A 14,179-nucleotide genomic window follows, 5' to 3' on the forward strand; every position below is an offset into this window, starting at 1 on the left:
TGTATCAAGTAAGGGGTAACATACAGTCACTGTCTCAAAATAAACACTGACAGGGTGATCAGGCATGCGATCATACATGAAGACATCAGCCAATTATAATAGAGATCATTTACTTAAAGTAGACTTAAAGTCAGTTCAATTTTAAGGTTCAGAGAGTGGGTGAAAAATGGAAAAGGCCAACTCGATTCTGACCATCATGTTGCAATAAAACTAACATTATTATTGGAATTGAGGAGGACACTGACCTGTTGCCTGTTGTTGGGCGTGTAGGGGAGAAGTGTGGACACATGGAACATCAGTTCATAGTCTTTGTAGGTCGTATAGAGCGAGTGAGTACCGGTAGAGTCCGCTGTAACAGGAAGATAAAAAGATTTGTCAACAACAGCACCATTAAATAAACACACCACAGGACGTAGTTGGTTTAAAATGGTTGGTCAGCTAGTCTCCCAGCCTGACCAGTTGCAGGGCCAAAATCCCTCTAAAACCATCAAAGCAGATCAGCCTGACCAGTTGCAGGGCCAAAATCCCTCTAAAACCATCAAAGCAGATCAGCCTGACCAGTTGCAGGGCCCAAAATCCCTCTAAAACCATCTAACCAGATCAGCCTGACAGGTTGCAGGACCCAGAATCCCTCTAAAACCATCAAAGAAGATCAGCCTGACCAGTTGAAGGGCCCAAATTCCCTCTAAAACCATCAAAGCAGATCAGCCTGACCAGTTGCAGGGCCCAAAATCCCTCTAAAACCATCAAAGCAGATCAGCCTGACCAGTTGCAGGGCCCAAAATCCCTCTAAAACCATCAAAGCTGATCAGACTGACCAGTTGCAGGGCCCAAAATCCCTCTAAAACCATCTAAGCAGATCAGCCTGACCAGTTGCAGGGCCCAAAATCCCTCTAAAACCATCAAAGCAGATCAGCCTGACCAGTTGCAGGGCCCAAAATCCCTCTAAAACCATCAAAGTAGATCAGCCTGACCAGTTGCAGGGCCCAAAATCCCTCTAAAACCATCAAAGCAGATCGAACTGACCAGTAGCAGGGCCCAGAATCCCTCCAAAACCATCAAAGCAGATCAACCTGACCAGTTGCTGGGAACAAAATCCCTTCAAAACCATCTAACCAGATCAGCCTGACAGGTTGCAGGACCCAGAATCCCTCTAAAACCATCAAAGAAGATCAGCCTGACCAGTTGAAGGGCCCAAATTCCCTCTAAAACCATCAAAGCAGATCAGCCTGACCAGTTGCAGGGCCCAAAATCCCTCTAAAACCATCAAAGCGGATCAGACTGACCAGTTGCAGGGCCCAAAATCCCTCTAAAACCATCTAAGCAGATCAGCCTGACCAGTTGCAGGGCCCAAAATCCCTCTAAAACCATCAAAGCAGATCAGCCTGACCAGTTGCAGGGCCCAAAATCCCTCTAAAACCATCAAAGCAGATCAGCCTGACCAGTTGCAGGGCCCAAAATCCCTCTAAAACCATCAAAGCAGATCAGCCTGACCAGTTGCAGGGCCTAAAATCCCTCTAAAACCATCAAAGCAGATCAGCCTGACCAGTTGCAGGGCCCAAAATCCCTCTAAAACCATCAAAGCAGATCAGCCTGACCAGTTGCAGGGCCCAAAATCCCTCTAAAACCATCAAAGCAGATCGAACTGACCAGTAGCAGGGCCCAGAATCCCTCCAAAACCATCAAAGCAGATCAACCTGACCAGTTGCTGGGAACAAAATCCCTTCAAAACCATCTAACCAGATCAGCCTGACAGGTTGCAGGACCCAGAATCCCTCTAAAACCATCAAAGAAGATCAGCCTGACCAGTTGAAGGGCCCAAATTCCCTCTAAAACCATCAAAGCAGATCAGCCTGACCAGTTGCAGGGCCCAAAATCCCTCTAAAACCATCAAAGCAGATCAGCCTGACCAGTTGCAGGGCCCAAAATCCCTCTAAAACCAGCAAAGCTGATCAGCCTGACCAGTTGCATGACCCAAAATCCCTCTAACACCATCAAAGTAGATCAGCCTGACCAGTTGCAGGGCCCAAAATCCCTCTAAAACCATCAAAGCAGATTGAAATTATAAATTTGAAAGATAAAGTGATTCTTTAAATCAGAGGACCCATAATTTCATCCAAACAGCCATCGGCTGGGTTTCCATCCACATATTTTTATGCGCATTTTGGGATATCGCATAAAAACTACTGGATGGAAACCATAAAATGCAAATAAAATCTCCAAAATGCGCTCGATTGAGGTGAAAACATGTTTTGATCAATATGAAGAAACGCACAAACTATTTGAAACACACTTACCAAACAAACTCGCATCAAAAAAGTCACGTGACTGAATAACTTGTTCATAACTGGCCTAACTGTACGATTTAAATCTTAATTTTGAATCCTTCAGTACCATGTTGCATAACAAAGTACCAAAGTAATGAAGTTAAACTAACTGACACACTCACCGTACCATGATATCACCACATGCATCACATGTTCTCAAAACAACAATGAAAATCTCAAGTATATCAGCACAATATGCAGTGTGTAGTGTGTTAATGGTGTTTAGCATAAGTACATACTCTTGTTGTCCAGTTGTGCTCTGTACTTCGTAAAGCCCTTTAGCCGGACTCTTTGTCCGAGCAGATCCAGAAACTCATCCAGCGCCGGTCCAGCGTTCTCATTATTGTACATCTCCTCTTCTGTGCTCTGACCCGCTTTACAGTACAGGACGCCCACTTTGTGTTGAAAGCTCAGCTGAAACATAATCACAAATAAATGTGTTAAATACACCGATTGAGTTTCAGTCAAACTGAACAGAACAGATATTTCAGTGCAATCGCCTGCAAAACTCAGAGCTATTTGTCTGGTGTAATTAACACTAATTAACTAATGGAGTTTTAGTGAAGAGAGACGTTTGTGTACAAATTCAGGTGAGCATGTCAGGAGTCGTTCGTCAAATCGTCAATTCGTTTTGCGGAGAGTTTAACAATCCAGGATGTGCTTCGACATTCATACCGGCATACAGCTCTCCTAAACCATCAATAAGCACCTCTACTCTAAATGAAACATAGTTATTTGATGCGCGGTTATCGACTTCATTCGCAAGTTGCGCAACTCTCTAAAGTCTAGATATATGTGAAGAGTCAGCTATATATTTTATTTTTTTTTTATTGCAGATGTACACTCACCTAAAGGATTATTAGGAACACCTGTTCAATTTCTCATTAATGCAATTATCTAATCAACCAATCACATGGCAGTTGCTTCAATGCATTTAGGGGTGTGGTCCTGGTCAAGACACTCTCCTGAACTCCAAACTGAATGTCAGAATGGGAAAGAAAGGTGATTTAAGCAATTTTGAGCGTGGCATGGTTGTTGGTGCCAGACGGGCTGGTCTGAGTATTTCACAATCTGCTCAGTTACTGGGATTTTCACGCACAACCATTTCTAGGGTTTACAAAGAATGGTGTGAAAAGGGAAAAACATCCAGTATGCGGCAGTCCTGTGGGCTGAAAATGCCTTGTTGATGCTAGAGGTCAGAGGAGAATGGGCCGACTGATTCAAGCTGATAGAAGAGCAACTTTGCCTGAAATAACCACTCGATACAACCGAGGTATGCAGCAAAGCATTTGTGAAGCCACAACACGCACAACCTTGAGGCGGATGGGCTACAACAGCAGAAGACCCCACCGGGTACCACTCATCTCCACTACAAATAGGAAAAAGAGGCTACAATTTGCAAGAGCTCACCAAAATTGGACAGTTGAAGACTGGAAAAATGTTGCCTGGTCTGATGAGTCTCGATTTCTGTTGAGACATTCAGATGGTAGAGTCAGAATTTGGTGTAAACAGAATGAGAACATGGATCCATCATGCCTTGTTACCACTGTGCAGGCTGGTGGTGGTGGTGTAATGGTGTGGGGGATGTTTTCTTGGCACACTTTAGGCCCCTTTGTGCCAATTGGGCATCGTTTAAATGCCACGGCCTACCTGAGCATTGTTTCTGACCATGTCCATCCCTTTATGGCCACCATGTACCCATCCTCTGATGGCTACTTCCAGCAGGATAATGCACCATGTCACAAAGCTCGAATCATTTCAAATTGGTTTCTTGAACATGACAATGAGTTCACTGTACTAAAATGGCCCCCACAGTCACCAGATCTCAACCCAATAGAGCATCTTTGGGATGTGGTGGAACGGGAGCTTCGTGCCCTGGATGTGCATCCCACAAATCTCCATCAACTGCAAGATGCTATCCTATCAATATGGGCCAACATTTCTAAAGAATGCTTTCAGCACCTTGTTGAATCAATGCCACGTAGAATTAAGGCAGTTCTGAGGGCGAAAGGGGGTCAAACACAGTATTAGTATGGTGTTCCTAATAATCCTTTAGGTGAGTGTATACATACATAAACGATCAGGGAAATGAAGCATGGTTGTATCTTTTAAAAATGAACAATCATAACAACAGAAAACAATATTATGGATTTGCAGACATCAAAATATTAAGTTATATACGCAGGAAGAAAAAAAAAGAGAAAAGGACAAGGTTAAATCATATCATTTATGAAACTTGCTCATTTTGTGGTTTTGTTGAAGAAACAGTTCCCCATTTATTTTGTGATTGTAGTATAACCAATACATATTGGATTGACTGAAGCTCTTATGTTTTTAGCCCCACAAACAGCTATAGTTTACACGCGATATGGCCATGACCTAACGTCACATCAAAACAAGTCCAGAGTAATCGAGCACACGCTTCAATCTACAATAAGCCAATGGTAAGCAGGACCCGCCCACATCATTATCATACAAGAGACAGAAATTTAAGAATAAATACAAAAATAAATAACTGTGGGAATATTTAAATATAGAAATAAATACATGTGAGAATAAATATATATATAAATAAATGAATGCATAAATAAATTAAAAAAAACTAAAACAAATGAAAAAAAAATATAAAATGTTTTAAAGAACACAAATAAAAAGAGAAAATAATAAATAAAGGAAAAAAAGTCATACAAAAATAAATTCAGGAATAACTTTCATTAAAAAAGAATTATATTTGTTTTATCAAGACATTTATTCCTTTATTTATTTTCTTATTATTACATTCATTTATTTATTTATTTATGTATTTTTGCATGTTTTGTCCTCCATAATTTATGCAATCAAATAAGAGCACCAAAACCGGCGTGCTGTTGTTTTATGCTTGATTCTCCGCCGCATATAATTGCTTTTCTTGAGGAAGAAAGTTTGCAAAAACTCAACGGTTCAAAGCAGCATAAATCAGTGAAAGTTAAACTCTGTGGGAAGAGACAGTTAAAGCTGCTGAAGATAATTCCTGCTGTCCAGAGGGATTACGGGTGATTCAAGCGGTTTATGAGAAACTATGACTAAAACGTTAAGCTCCAAGGCAAATCAATTAGTCATGTATGTAACAGTGTGCAACACCTCAGATAAACACAGAGGAAGTTTTAAAACCTGATGGTTGTGTTTGTATTCCGCAAGTTTATTTTCCGGGTGTGGATGTAAGAATTCAATCGTATGCAAAGGGATACGTCATCGACACTACTACATTCATTACAGCTCAGTCATGTAAATGCTAAATAAATATTAGCGTAGCCGGCTTAGCAATGTCTACAAAGGAGACACTTCAGATTGTGTTTATGACGGTTTAATAATCATTATGGAAATTGAAGGATTATATTCGGCACTCTCAAAAGCTGAGCGTCGAGTACCTGCTTCGGTGAAATCATATTAAGTGTGAATTTAAAGGAGAAGTGAACAATTTCTGTGCCGCCGGAAATGAAGAAGAGTTTTGTTTGCACTCAGTAGCAAGTAAACTGTGAAACATCTGTGAAATTATCTGTACTTATTAGTTTTGAACAAACTACACACATTTGCTGGACGAAGCACAACAGGTTGCAAAGACATGATATTGAATGTTTCAGCTACTTTAAATTTAACACAGAATCCTAAAAACTTGCAGTTTAAGGCGCTGAAAACCGATGAGACGTTCCAAAAGCGTCCGTCTGACGCATGCATACATAGGCTGACAGTTAAAAATAGTGCAGAAGGAATGCAAGAATGTGTCCAGAACAGGACCAATTGACAAACTCGATTGCAACGTGGATTTCTGTGGATAAACAAACAATATATCGACTTCTAAAGCCACTTTTTGCATTGTCTAATAAATGCTTTACTCATTTGCCACTCACTATGATGCAACATACTCAATCTGAATATCAGTTTTATTGTATTTATTATATAATATATTTATAATTATTTAAATTATGCATTATTTATTTTAACACACTTTATTTGTGAGCCATTCTCAGCCAATATTGATATCGGAATAATTGCAAAAAACTGTACTATACTTATTAATCAGCATATCATGTAGTTAATTCAATTAAAATCTTTACTTTTTTTAACATTAAAATGTGCATACAAGTTGCATACATTGACCTTAGTGAATGAAATATGAGCTTTTTGAATGAATAATACATTATTAAGAATAAAAGGTACCGTTTAAGGTACCAACACTGGAGTGATATCCTCAAGGGGACCATTTTTGTACCTCGACTGAAAATGTACAACTCGTTTTGGGTGCATAATTGTACCCTTATGACCTTATGTGTACTTTTAAAAGTAGGCGTTGCAGGCTATTCTTTCGTATGCTTTTCAAATGTTCTTCAAAATATACTCAAGTCTGTTTCTTCAAATGCAAGTCTATTGGTGCATCCCAAACAACACTTCTGCACTATTTTACGCCATTTTGTAGTGCAAGTAGTGCGAGTAGTATGTTTCCACTGAAAATGCCACAAAAGAAGTGCACTACGAGTACCCGGATGATGCACTTTTTCAACCGTCAAAACGGAGTGTGGATTGTTGGACACCTTGTGCACTCAGCACACACGGTTTTCCGTACATAGCGGAAGGGGCGGAGTTACCGGAGCGATGGTGATCTGGCAAAACAATTGTAAATAATGAAGAATATGACAACTAGCGAAACGTCTGAAGACAGCACAATTACAAAAGTGAGTTTAATGCTTCACCATCATACCATGCTGTGTGAATATGTATATTATTGAGATATAAGTGTTGAACTGAGGGTGGATAGTGCGCTAAAGCTAGCGGCAACACAACGCTTGGGTTTGAAACGTCAGCTGTTAAATGGCGATCGCGTCCATGTAGTAAACTACATGGCTGAGTGCATAATACATTTTGTAAGTGCATATTGTGTCATTTGGGACATAGCTTGTGTGTCTAATGGCACTTTTCCGCGGCACGTTATGGTTCGACTCGCCTCAACTCTACTCGCTTCACTTTTCTGAGCTTGCATTTCCACTGCTGTTTAGTGCCGCATCAACGTGGGTGGGATTATAGGCTGACTGTCATAGTTGCACGGCCTCTACTGCCATGACATCATCTTAAACACGACACAAACTGACCAAAACAATAACACAACCGCTAGCTGTTAGCTACTAGCTCATTGTGCTGCATAAAGCAGTTGTTGCATGGTGATTTTACACAAGTGTAACAGTTACATTTGTCTGGTTGTTTTAGAAGCTTCCAGTAGCTGGTCGACTAAATAAAGAGAAGCTTTTAAGCAGAGTATAGAGTTAAAATATAGAGTTAACGCAACAAAACGTACCATCCTACACCGTGGATCAACACTAGTCCAGGACACTCTCCCTCCCATTACTCGCCGGTCTAGATAGCGTCCATTTGGTCAAACCAATTCCACTTTTCCTTGATGGTCCTGTGGTCACTTTTAACAACAGCTGAGACACTTCTTGAGAGACTTTATCGTAGCGCTCATCGCTAACGAGTGGACCGTCTGCACATCGTTTATTGACCATGGCGTGGTTTTGCACAACTCGAAAGTCGCGTGAACAAATGAGACTGCTATCGCTGTTACTAACTTTAAAACTAGCGGGTTGATGTCGCGATAGCGAATCCATTGACGCTGGTAGTGACAATTCTCTCTGACCAATCAGTGATCGGCTAGGTTCACTTGGAACCTCAACCACAGGTACCAGGTACCATCCACAGTGGAAAACTCAAAAAAAGCGAGTCGAGTTCAGTCGAGTTGCACCATGCTGTGAAAAAGCCCCATAATGGCTTTGTATTAGTGTTCGCCCTCCACAGTGGCGGGTAGATGAACAAAGTACCCGCCACTGAGCATGAAATAACGGCATATGCCAGGTGCTAATTTCATACCCTTGTACCTTAAACGGTACCTTTTCTTTCTGAAAGTGTATTGAATTAACATTAAACAAGCTTAATAAATGCTATCAAATGAATTGTATGTTGTTTGATCATGATACCTAATGCATTAAGTACATTTAACAAATACAACCTTGTTACCAGTCCCTAAACTACACGTAAAAAAGTGAAAGAACTGTGGTTGGTCACTGTACATGTCACTCAGACGTTTAGGAAAATGGTCCAGACTTTATGGTGATAGTCAAAAGTTTTGCTGTGTAAGATTAACCTAAAAGTGGATTACTAATAATCGACACCGCACATTAAACTGGCATAGGAGAAAACACTGTAAACCGGCCATCTGTGGTCGTTTTGGTGGTCTTAATTGGTTTAAACTGGCCCAGTTGATCATCCAGCTGGTCTTCTAGCCTGACAAGTTGACAAGTGCACAAAAACCCTCTGGTAGGCATCTAAAACCAGCAAACCAACTTTTTAATCCACACTTAACCTTTAACGCAGTAAATGCGAATGTAAACAGCTTGAATGTCTTCGTCCAATATATATTTTTATGTGAACTCAGCTGTGGCAGAAATGTTGCTTTGACTTACTGTAATAAAATAGAAATAATCATAAACGTCAGTCACAATCCCACACAAAATGCCAAGAGCGGCCATAAAAAACACTTTCCCTTGCAGCATGATGTGCCTCCTAATGCAACTCTAACCCACATCTAATGCACGGGTTGATGAGACAGGGATAATGTCTTCTCGGTGAGATGGGGAAGATATTTCAGCGCTCCAAAATCAGACTGTAGTCTCTTACATGGGTCAAGTATTCCCAGCATGGAACCATACTGTTGTCATGGCGACCTAAACCTTCAGCACTGTTTTGGATTACAGAGCAGTCAGTGACTTCCACAGCGTCTACTCAAGCAGCGCTAATGCAGTCCCGAAGAGATGCCCTACTTGTCTTTAGGGAGGACACAGACATACTGAGATAAGTACAGCAAAGTCGGAGTTATACAGGAGAGTTTTGAACCTCAGACATATTCTGAATGGGAAACTATAGATATTCGGCCTTCCAATTGAACACGCTCCCTTTGATTTTAAATCTCACCTAAGATGACCACAAACCCTGCGTAGTTTACGTTTCAGGACACTACCAGCCTACCTTTTTGACTTGGACTTGATTGACTTGGAACGGCAAAAGAAAGAGGGAATAAAGAGCAAAGATGGAGAGATAGAAAGAAAGATCGAGTTCTCCTGGGTTTCCCTTTGAGCGGAGTGCTTTACATAACTCCATCATAAGCACTGTGACATCATCGTAAGCTTTTATGCTCCCATCAGCCCTCGGGACAGTAATGTCATCTGTCCGCCTTTGACTTCTCAAATCAAAGACTTGTCTCAGACTTCTCTGAGACAAAACACCAGCAAACCGCTGGTGTCGCACTTAAAGACTCTTATTACACTGCAAAAAAATAAATAATTATATTTTCTTTTATATATATATATATATATTGAAAAGTCTTTAAAACAAGATAAATTCACTTGGTTGTTTTTTTTAAGCAAAACTGTGAAAGATATAATTAAAAAAAATATAATAAAAATAAAGCAATAAAGCATGGAAAAATAAGCATTCTTAAAACACAATGCATGTACTTGTGAAGCAAAATTACCAAAATATTTTGTCTTGTGTTAAGAGAAAATCTAACGAAAAAAAAAAACTTGATTCAAAAGGAAAAACAAGGATATTTTAGCCAATAAAGTCTTAGTTTGGTTCTTATCTTGTTTGAAGAATAAAGCTAAATATAGTGAAGTTTGTGCTTAAACAATAAAAAGACCAATAAATACAAATTATATTTATTAAATATAAAATGAATAAACTTAATTAAAGATACATTCTCTGAAATGCTCTTTCATGATGTTTAGATATCCAGATATACTGATAAAGACATTTATTTTAGCATTAAAACATATTTAACAAAGTACATATAGTAGAAAAATGTAATTATTTATGCACATTATTTTTCTTCCCTCATTCAATAAAAAAATTCTTTTAAGATTTACCCATTTCAATTAAATTCAAAAAATTCCATAAAATTTAACAGAGTAATCTTTAATAGAAATATTTAATAAAAATAAATAAATACATATATATAAAGTTGTATTCATGCAATTTTAGCAAATATTACACAATTAAACTTACTTAAGTAATTCAATTGCATAAATCTTAAAATAATTTAACAGTGTTGGCAAATAATTTTGTATTGTTTTAAGTATGTACCCCTTTAAAAATTTTTAAATATCTTGTAATTCTGCTCCTCAATTCTGTTTAGATATTTTTTTTACAGTAAAACAAGACAAAAACCTTGTTAAGAAAACTATTTTTTTGCCGTGTAACGTCTCCTTTTCTGCCCCACGGAGGAACGATGACACAATTCTCATTTTAACAACCTCAGAGCTCATGACAGGGTCTATATCAAAATGTTTATACGTTATCATAAAAATACTGTTTCTGTAAAGGAGATCATTTATGGGATTTTTACCTCCAGAACACTATTGTTGCTCTCTATAGCAAATCTTTTCCCTGCTAAGTGGGCCACAAACTCCGTCGTCCCATGCAAGTCATAGTTATACTGGATTGTAAGTGAGGGCAGTGACAGGATATGAAAGGGAACACTTCTCATTATCTATCAGCATCAAGTGTGCAGCGACTCTTTCCTGCAGCAGCCCGGTAACATGATTTAATTTCCCTTCTTTTGTATGCTCCCCTAAAGCCCGTGTGGGTGGCAGACTTTAGGTCATTAGTGCATTACACACACACTTCTATACACTTCTTATAAACAGTGAAAATAAAATAGCAGTTATTGAGAGCATGGGGATGGAACGTCTCCATATATGAAATAAATGTAATGCCGGATATACGAATCTGTCCTCATCCACTTGAAGTTAAAATCGATGGGAGACTGGAGCTGGTATCGATTGACTCTCAGCATGACATTGGCTGATTTTCTCCCTCCGAAACAAGACGTTGATCTGACAGACGAGACTCAAACAAGTGTGTAACGGGTTCAAGATGGGCAAGGAGGAGAAAGGAACCAGCTAAACAGTAAACGGCTGCGTGCATCTCTCTCTCCAACCGGTGTCTCCGGCTGCCCTTTATCTCGCTCTCCCGAGATTCAGCACTGGCCCTGCTCCATCACGGCCCGGCAACGCCCTCCTGTGTTTTTGGTTCAGCCTCTTGGATTCATGGGTATAACTATTTTACCAGTGGATTTTAATTAAGCCAAGTGTATGGTGATTTTCATAATCACATGACGATATGTCAGAGCAACGATTTAAAAGTGCCACAGTTTATCGGATAAACTAAGTTTTGAATTAGAGATACCAAACATCGGTATCGACTAAAACAAGCAATTGTCTACACTTAAGGAAATAAGCCAACTTTTCCTGTCAAAAGGGCAAAGAAAAACTGCTTTGAATTGGGTGACAACGACAGCAGAGTTGCAATTTGTAAACTTCACACTGATCGAATTTTACCAAGTTTTAAAGGAGACCTATTATGCCCCTTTTTACAAGATGTAAAGTCTCCGGTGTCCCCAGAATGTGTCTGAGGTTTCAGCTCAAAATACCCCACGGATCATTTATTATATCATGTTATAAATGCCTCTTTTTGGGTGGAATCAAAAACACACTGATTTCGTGTGTGTCTCTTTAAATGCAAATGAGCTGCTGCTCCCCGCCCCCTTTCTGGAAGAGGGCTGTGCCTTTACAGCTTGTGCTTCGGCTACTACAGCAACAACAAATCAGAACCGATATGACTGACAGCGTAAATACCGGAGTTCAGGCAGGGCTGGACTGGGAAGAGAAATCGGCCCGGGATTTTACATAGCAACTGGCCCAAAAGTTGAGCGGGGGTTGTTCGCTGTCCTTTTCTGCACATCGCGGCACCGTTTTATGGTCTGTTCTGCATAACGCGGCGGCTCATTTTAGCTTATCGCGGCCCATTTGGCCCGTTTCGTGGCAGACCCACCGGCCTGCTCGGTTCTACCGATGGCCTATCCGCCCTGCTCGGCCCACCAGGAAAATGCCCGGTATGCCAGATTACCAGTCCAGCTTGTCCACTGCGTCTTCAGTGGCTCTGATGTCGGAAGTACACGAAGACTCTTATTAACAGAACACTCATGAGACATTATTCTTCTCACTGTATCTGCTCCAGCATGGAAAAAAATGGCGGACTCACCCCCTGCTCGTCCAGTTTGAGGAGTTGCTCCGGGACTTTGGGCGAGCTGATGGCCAGTCTCAGGCACTGGATGTTCAGTTCAGGCACCACATGCTCCAGCACTTCCTTCAGAGGAAGACCACGTGCCGTACCGTGCCTCGCTGTGGAAGGCACGGCGTCCTCCAGAATCGCTCCTCGCAAGGTGGTTAACTGATGAGAAAAGAGAACTATTAGTCAAAAATTATTTCTTAGACAACCGTGTAACTTTGAGAAATCAAAGGGAGATCTCAAAGGCTTTGTGCAAGGAACAGGCTGAAATTTAAGTGGTTATTCACTGATAATATTCCCATCTACTGTAGGTCAACAGTCCAGTTCAGGGTGTGCAGTTGGCTGAAAGGAAGAAATTAAGTCTATTCCCTTTCATCATATTTGATATATCCGATCAGCCACAACATTAAAACCACCTGCCTTATATTGTGTAGGTCCCCCTCGTGCCGGCAAAGCAGCGCCAACTCGCATCTCAGAATAGCACTCACAATTGTACAGAGCGGTTATCTGAGTTACCGTACACTTTGTCAGTTCGAACCAGTCTGGCCATTTTTGGCACCATTCAGAGAAAATTTATGTTGCAGCAGTGCAGTGCATAAAGTCATGCAGATACGGGTCAGGAGCTTCAGTTAATGTTCACATCAACCATCATAACAGGGAATAAACGTGACCTCAGTGATTTGGATGGTGGCATGGTGGTTGGTCCCAGACGGGCTGGTTTGACTATTTCTGGGATTTTCACACACAACGGTCTCTAGAATATACGCCAAAAACAAAAAACATCCAGTGAGCGTCAGTTCTGTGGATGAAACGTCTTGTTGCTGAGAAAGGTCAACAGAGAATGGTCAGACTGGTCTACGGTAACTCAGATAACCACTCTGTACAATTGTGAATGCTATTCTGAGATGCTGGTTGGCGCTGCTTTGCCGGCACGAGGGGGACCTACACAATATTAGGCAGGTGGTTTAAATGTTGTGGCTGATCGGTGTATATATTATTAAGTAGAAGCCTTTATTCTGGAAATCTGATATCAAGTACTGGCCTGCTTCGAGCTCCTTAAAAAGGTCACTTGTGAGAGTTTGATTCATGTGAATCTACGGCATGTAGAGAATGAAAATAGGCTTCTTATTTCTGTTTAAATGAGAATGATTGCCATTAGATGTTGAAGATCAAAGCGTTCATCAAACTGCGGTTCATTACTCACAATCCAGAGAGAGGTTCTCTAGCCACTGAAACCAATGAGCTGAGAATATTAGCATTTGGGTAGTTGACATCATTTTACAGTCTTGAAAGAAAAAAGGTTTATCATTTTAGCCATGAACTGGATTATTCACGTTTTCAAGTCAAATGTAAAAATTTGTCTTGGGGTGTGACTATCTGGAAGCAAGTTAATGAACATAGTGGATTGAAATGCTATTTAAATCAATTGCCATTGTCTAATAGTCGATTAAATTTGTTTTAATATTTGGTGAAAAATAATAACTTTATTTTAGTACCAATTATTGAGTCTTGTTATGTGACTTTGTGGAACTACAAAGCAAAAAAAAACAATGAGCTTTTTTGTCATTGAATGTAGTTCAACTTTAGTTTTTTAGTTTTTGCAATAAAAAGATTCTTAAAACAATATACATTTAATTGAGAAGCAAAATGATATAACATACTTTGTCTTGTTTTTGAAGAAAACGATGATCAATTATGAAAAA

The 14,179-nt window shown here is 40.1% G+C and overlaps 1 protein-coding gene across 4 annotated transcripts in view; it reads right to left on the minus strand.

The window, feature by feature from the left end:
* Positions 1-14,179, minus strand: part of LOC127617569 (signal-induced proliferation-associated 1-like protein 2) — a 164,285-nt gene that overhangs the window by 76,229 nt on the left and 73,877 nt on the right. For all 4 annotated transcript variants that reach the window (XM_052089542.1, XM_052089544.1, XM_052089543.1 and 1 more), the window contains exons 4-6: positions 12,450-12,638; positions 2,567-2,741; positions 246-349 (exon numbers count right to left, since the gene is read on the minus strand). In XM_052089542.1, the coding sequence (XP_051945502.1) occupies positions 246-349; positions 2,567-2,741; positions 12,450-12,638 (468 nt within the window). The remainder of the gene's footprint in view (positions 1-245; positions 350-2,566; positions 2,742-12,449; positions 12,639-14,179) is intronic.

This window comes from Xyrauchen texanus, chromosome 24 (assembly GCF_025860055.1).
Source record: "Xyrauchen texanus isolate HMW12.3.18 chromosome 24, RBS_HiC_50CHRs, whole genome shotgun sequence".
Taxonomy (NCBI): domain Eukaryota; kingdom Metazoa; phylum Chordata; class Actinopteri; order Cypriniformes; family Catostomidae; genus Xyrauchen; species Xyrauchen texanus.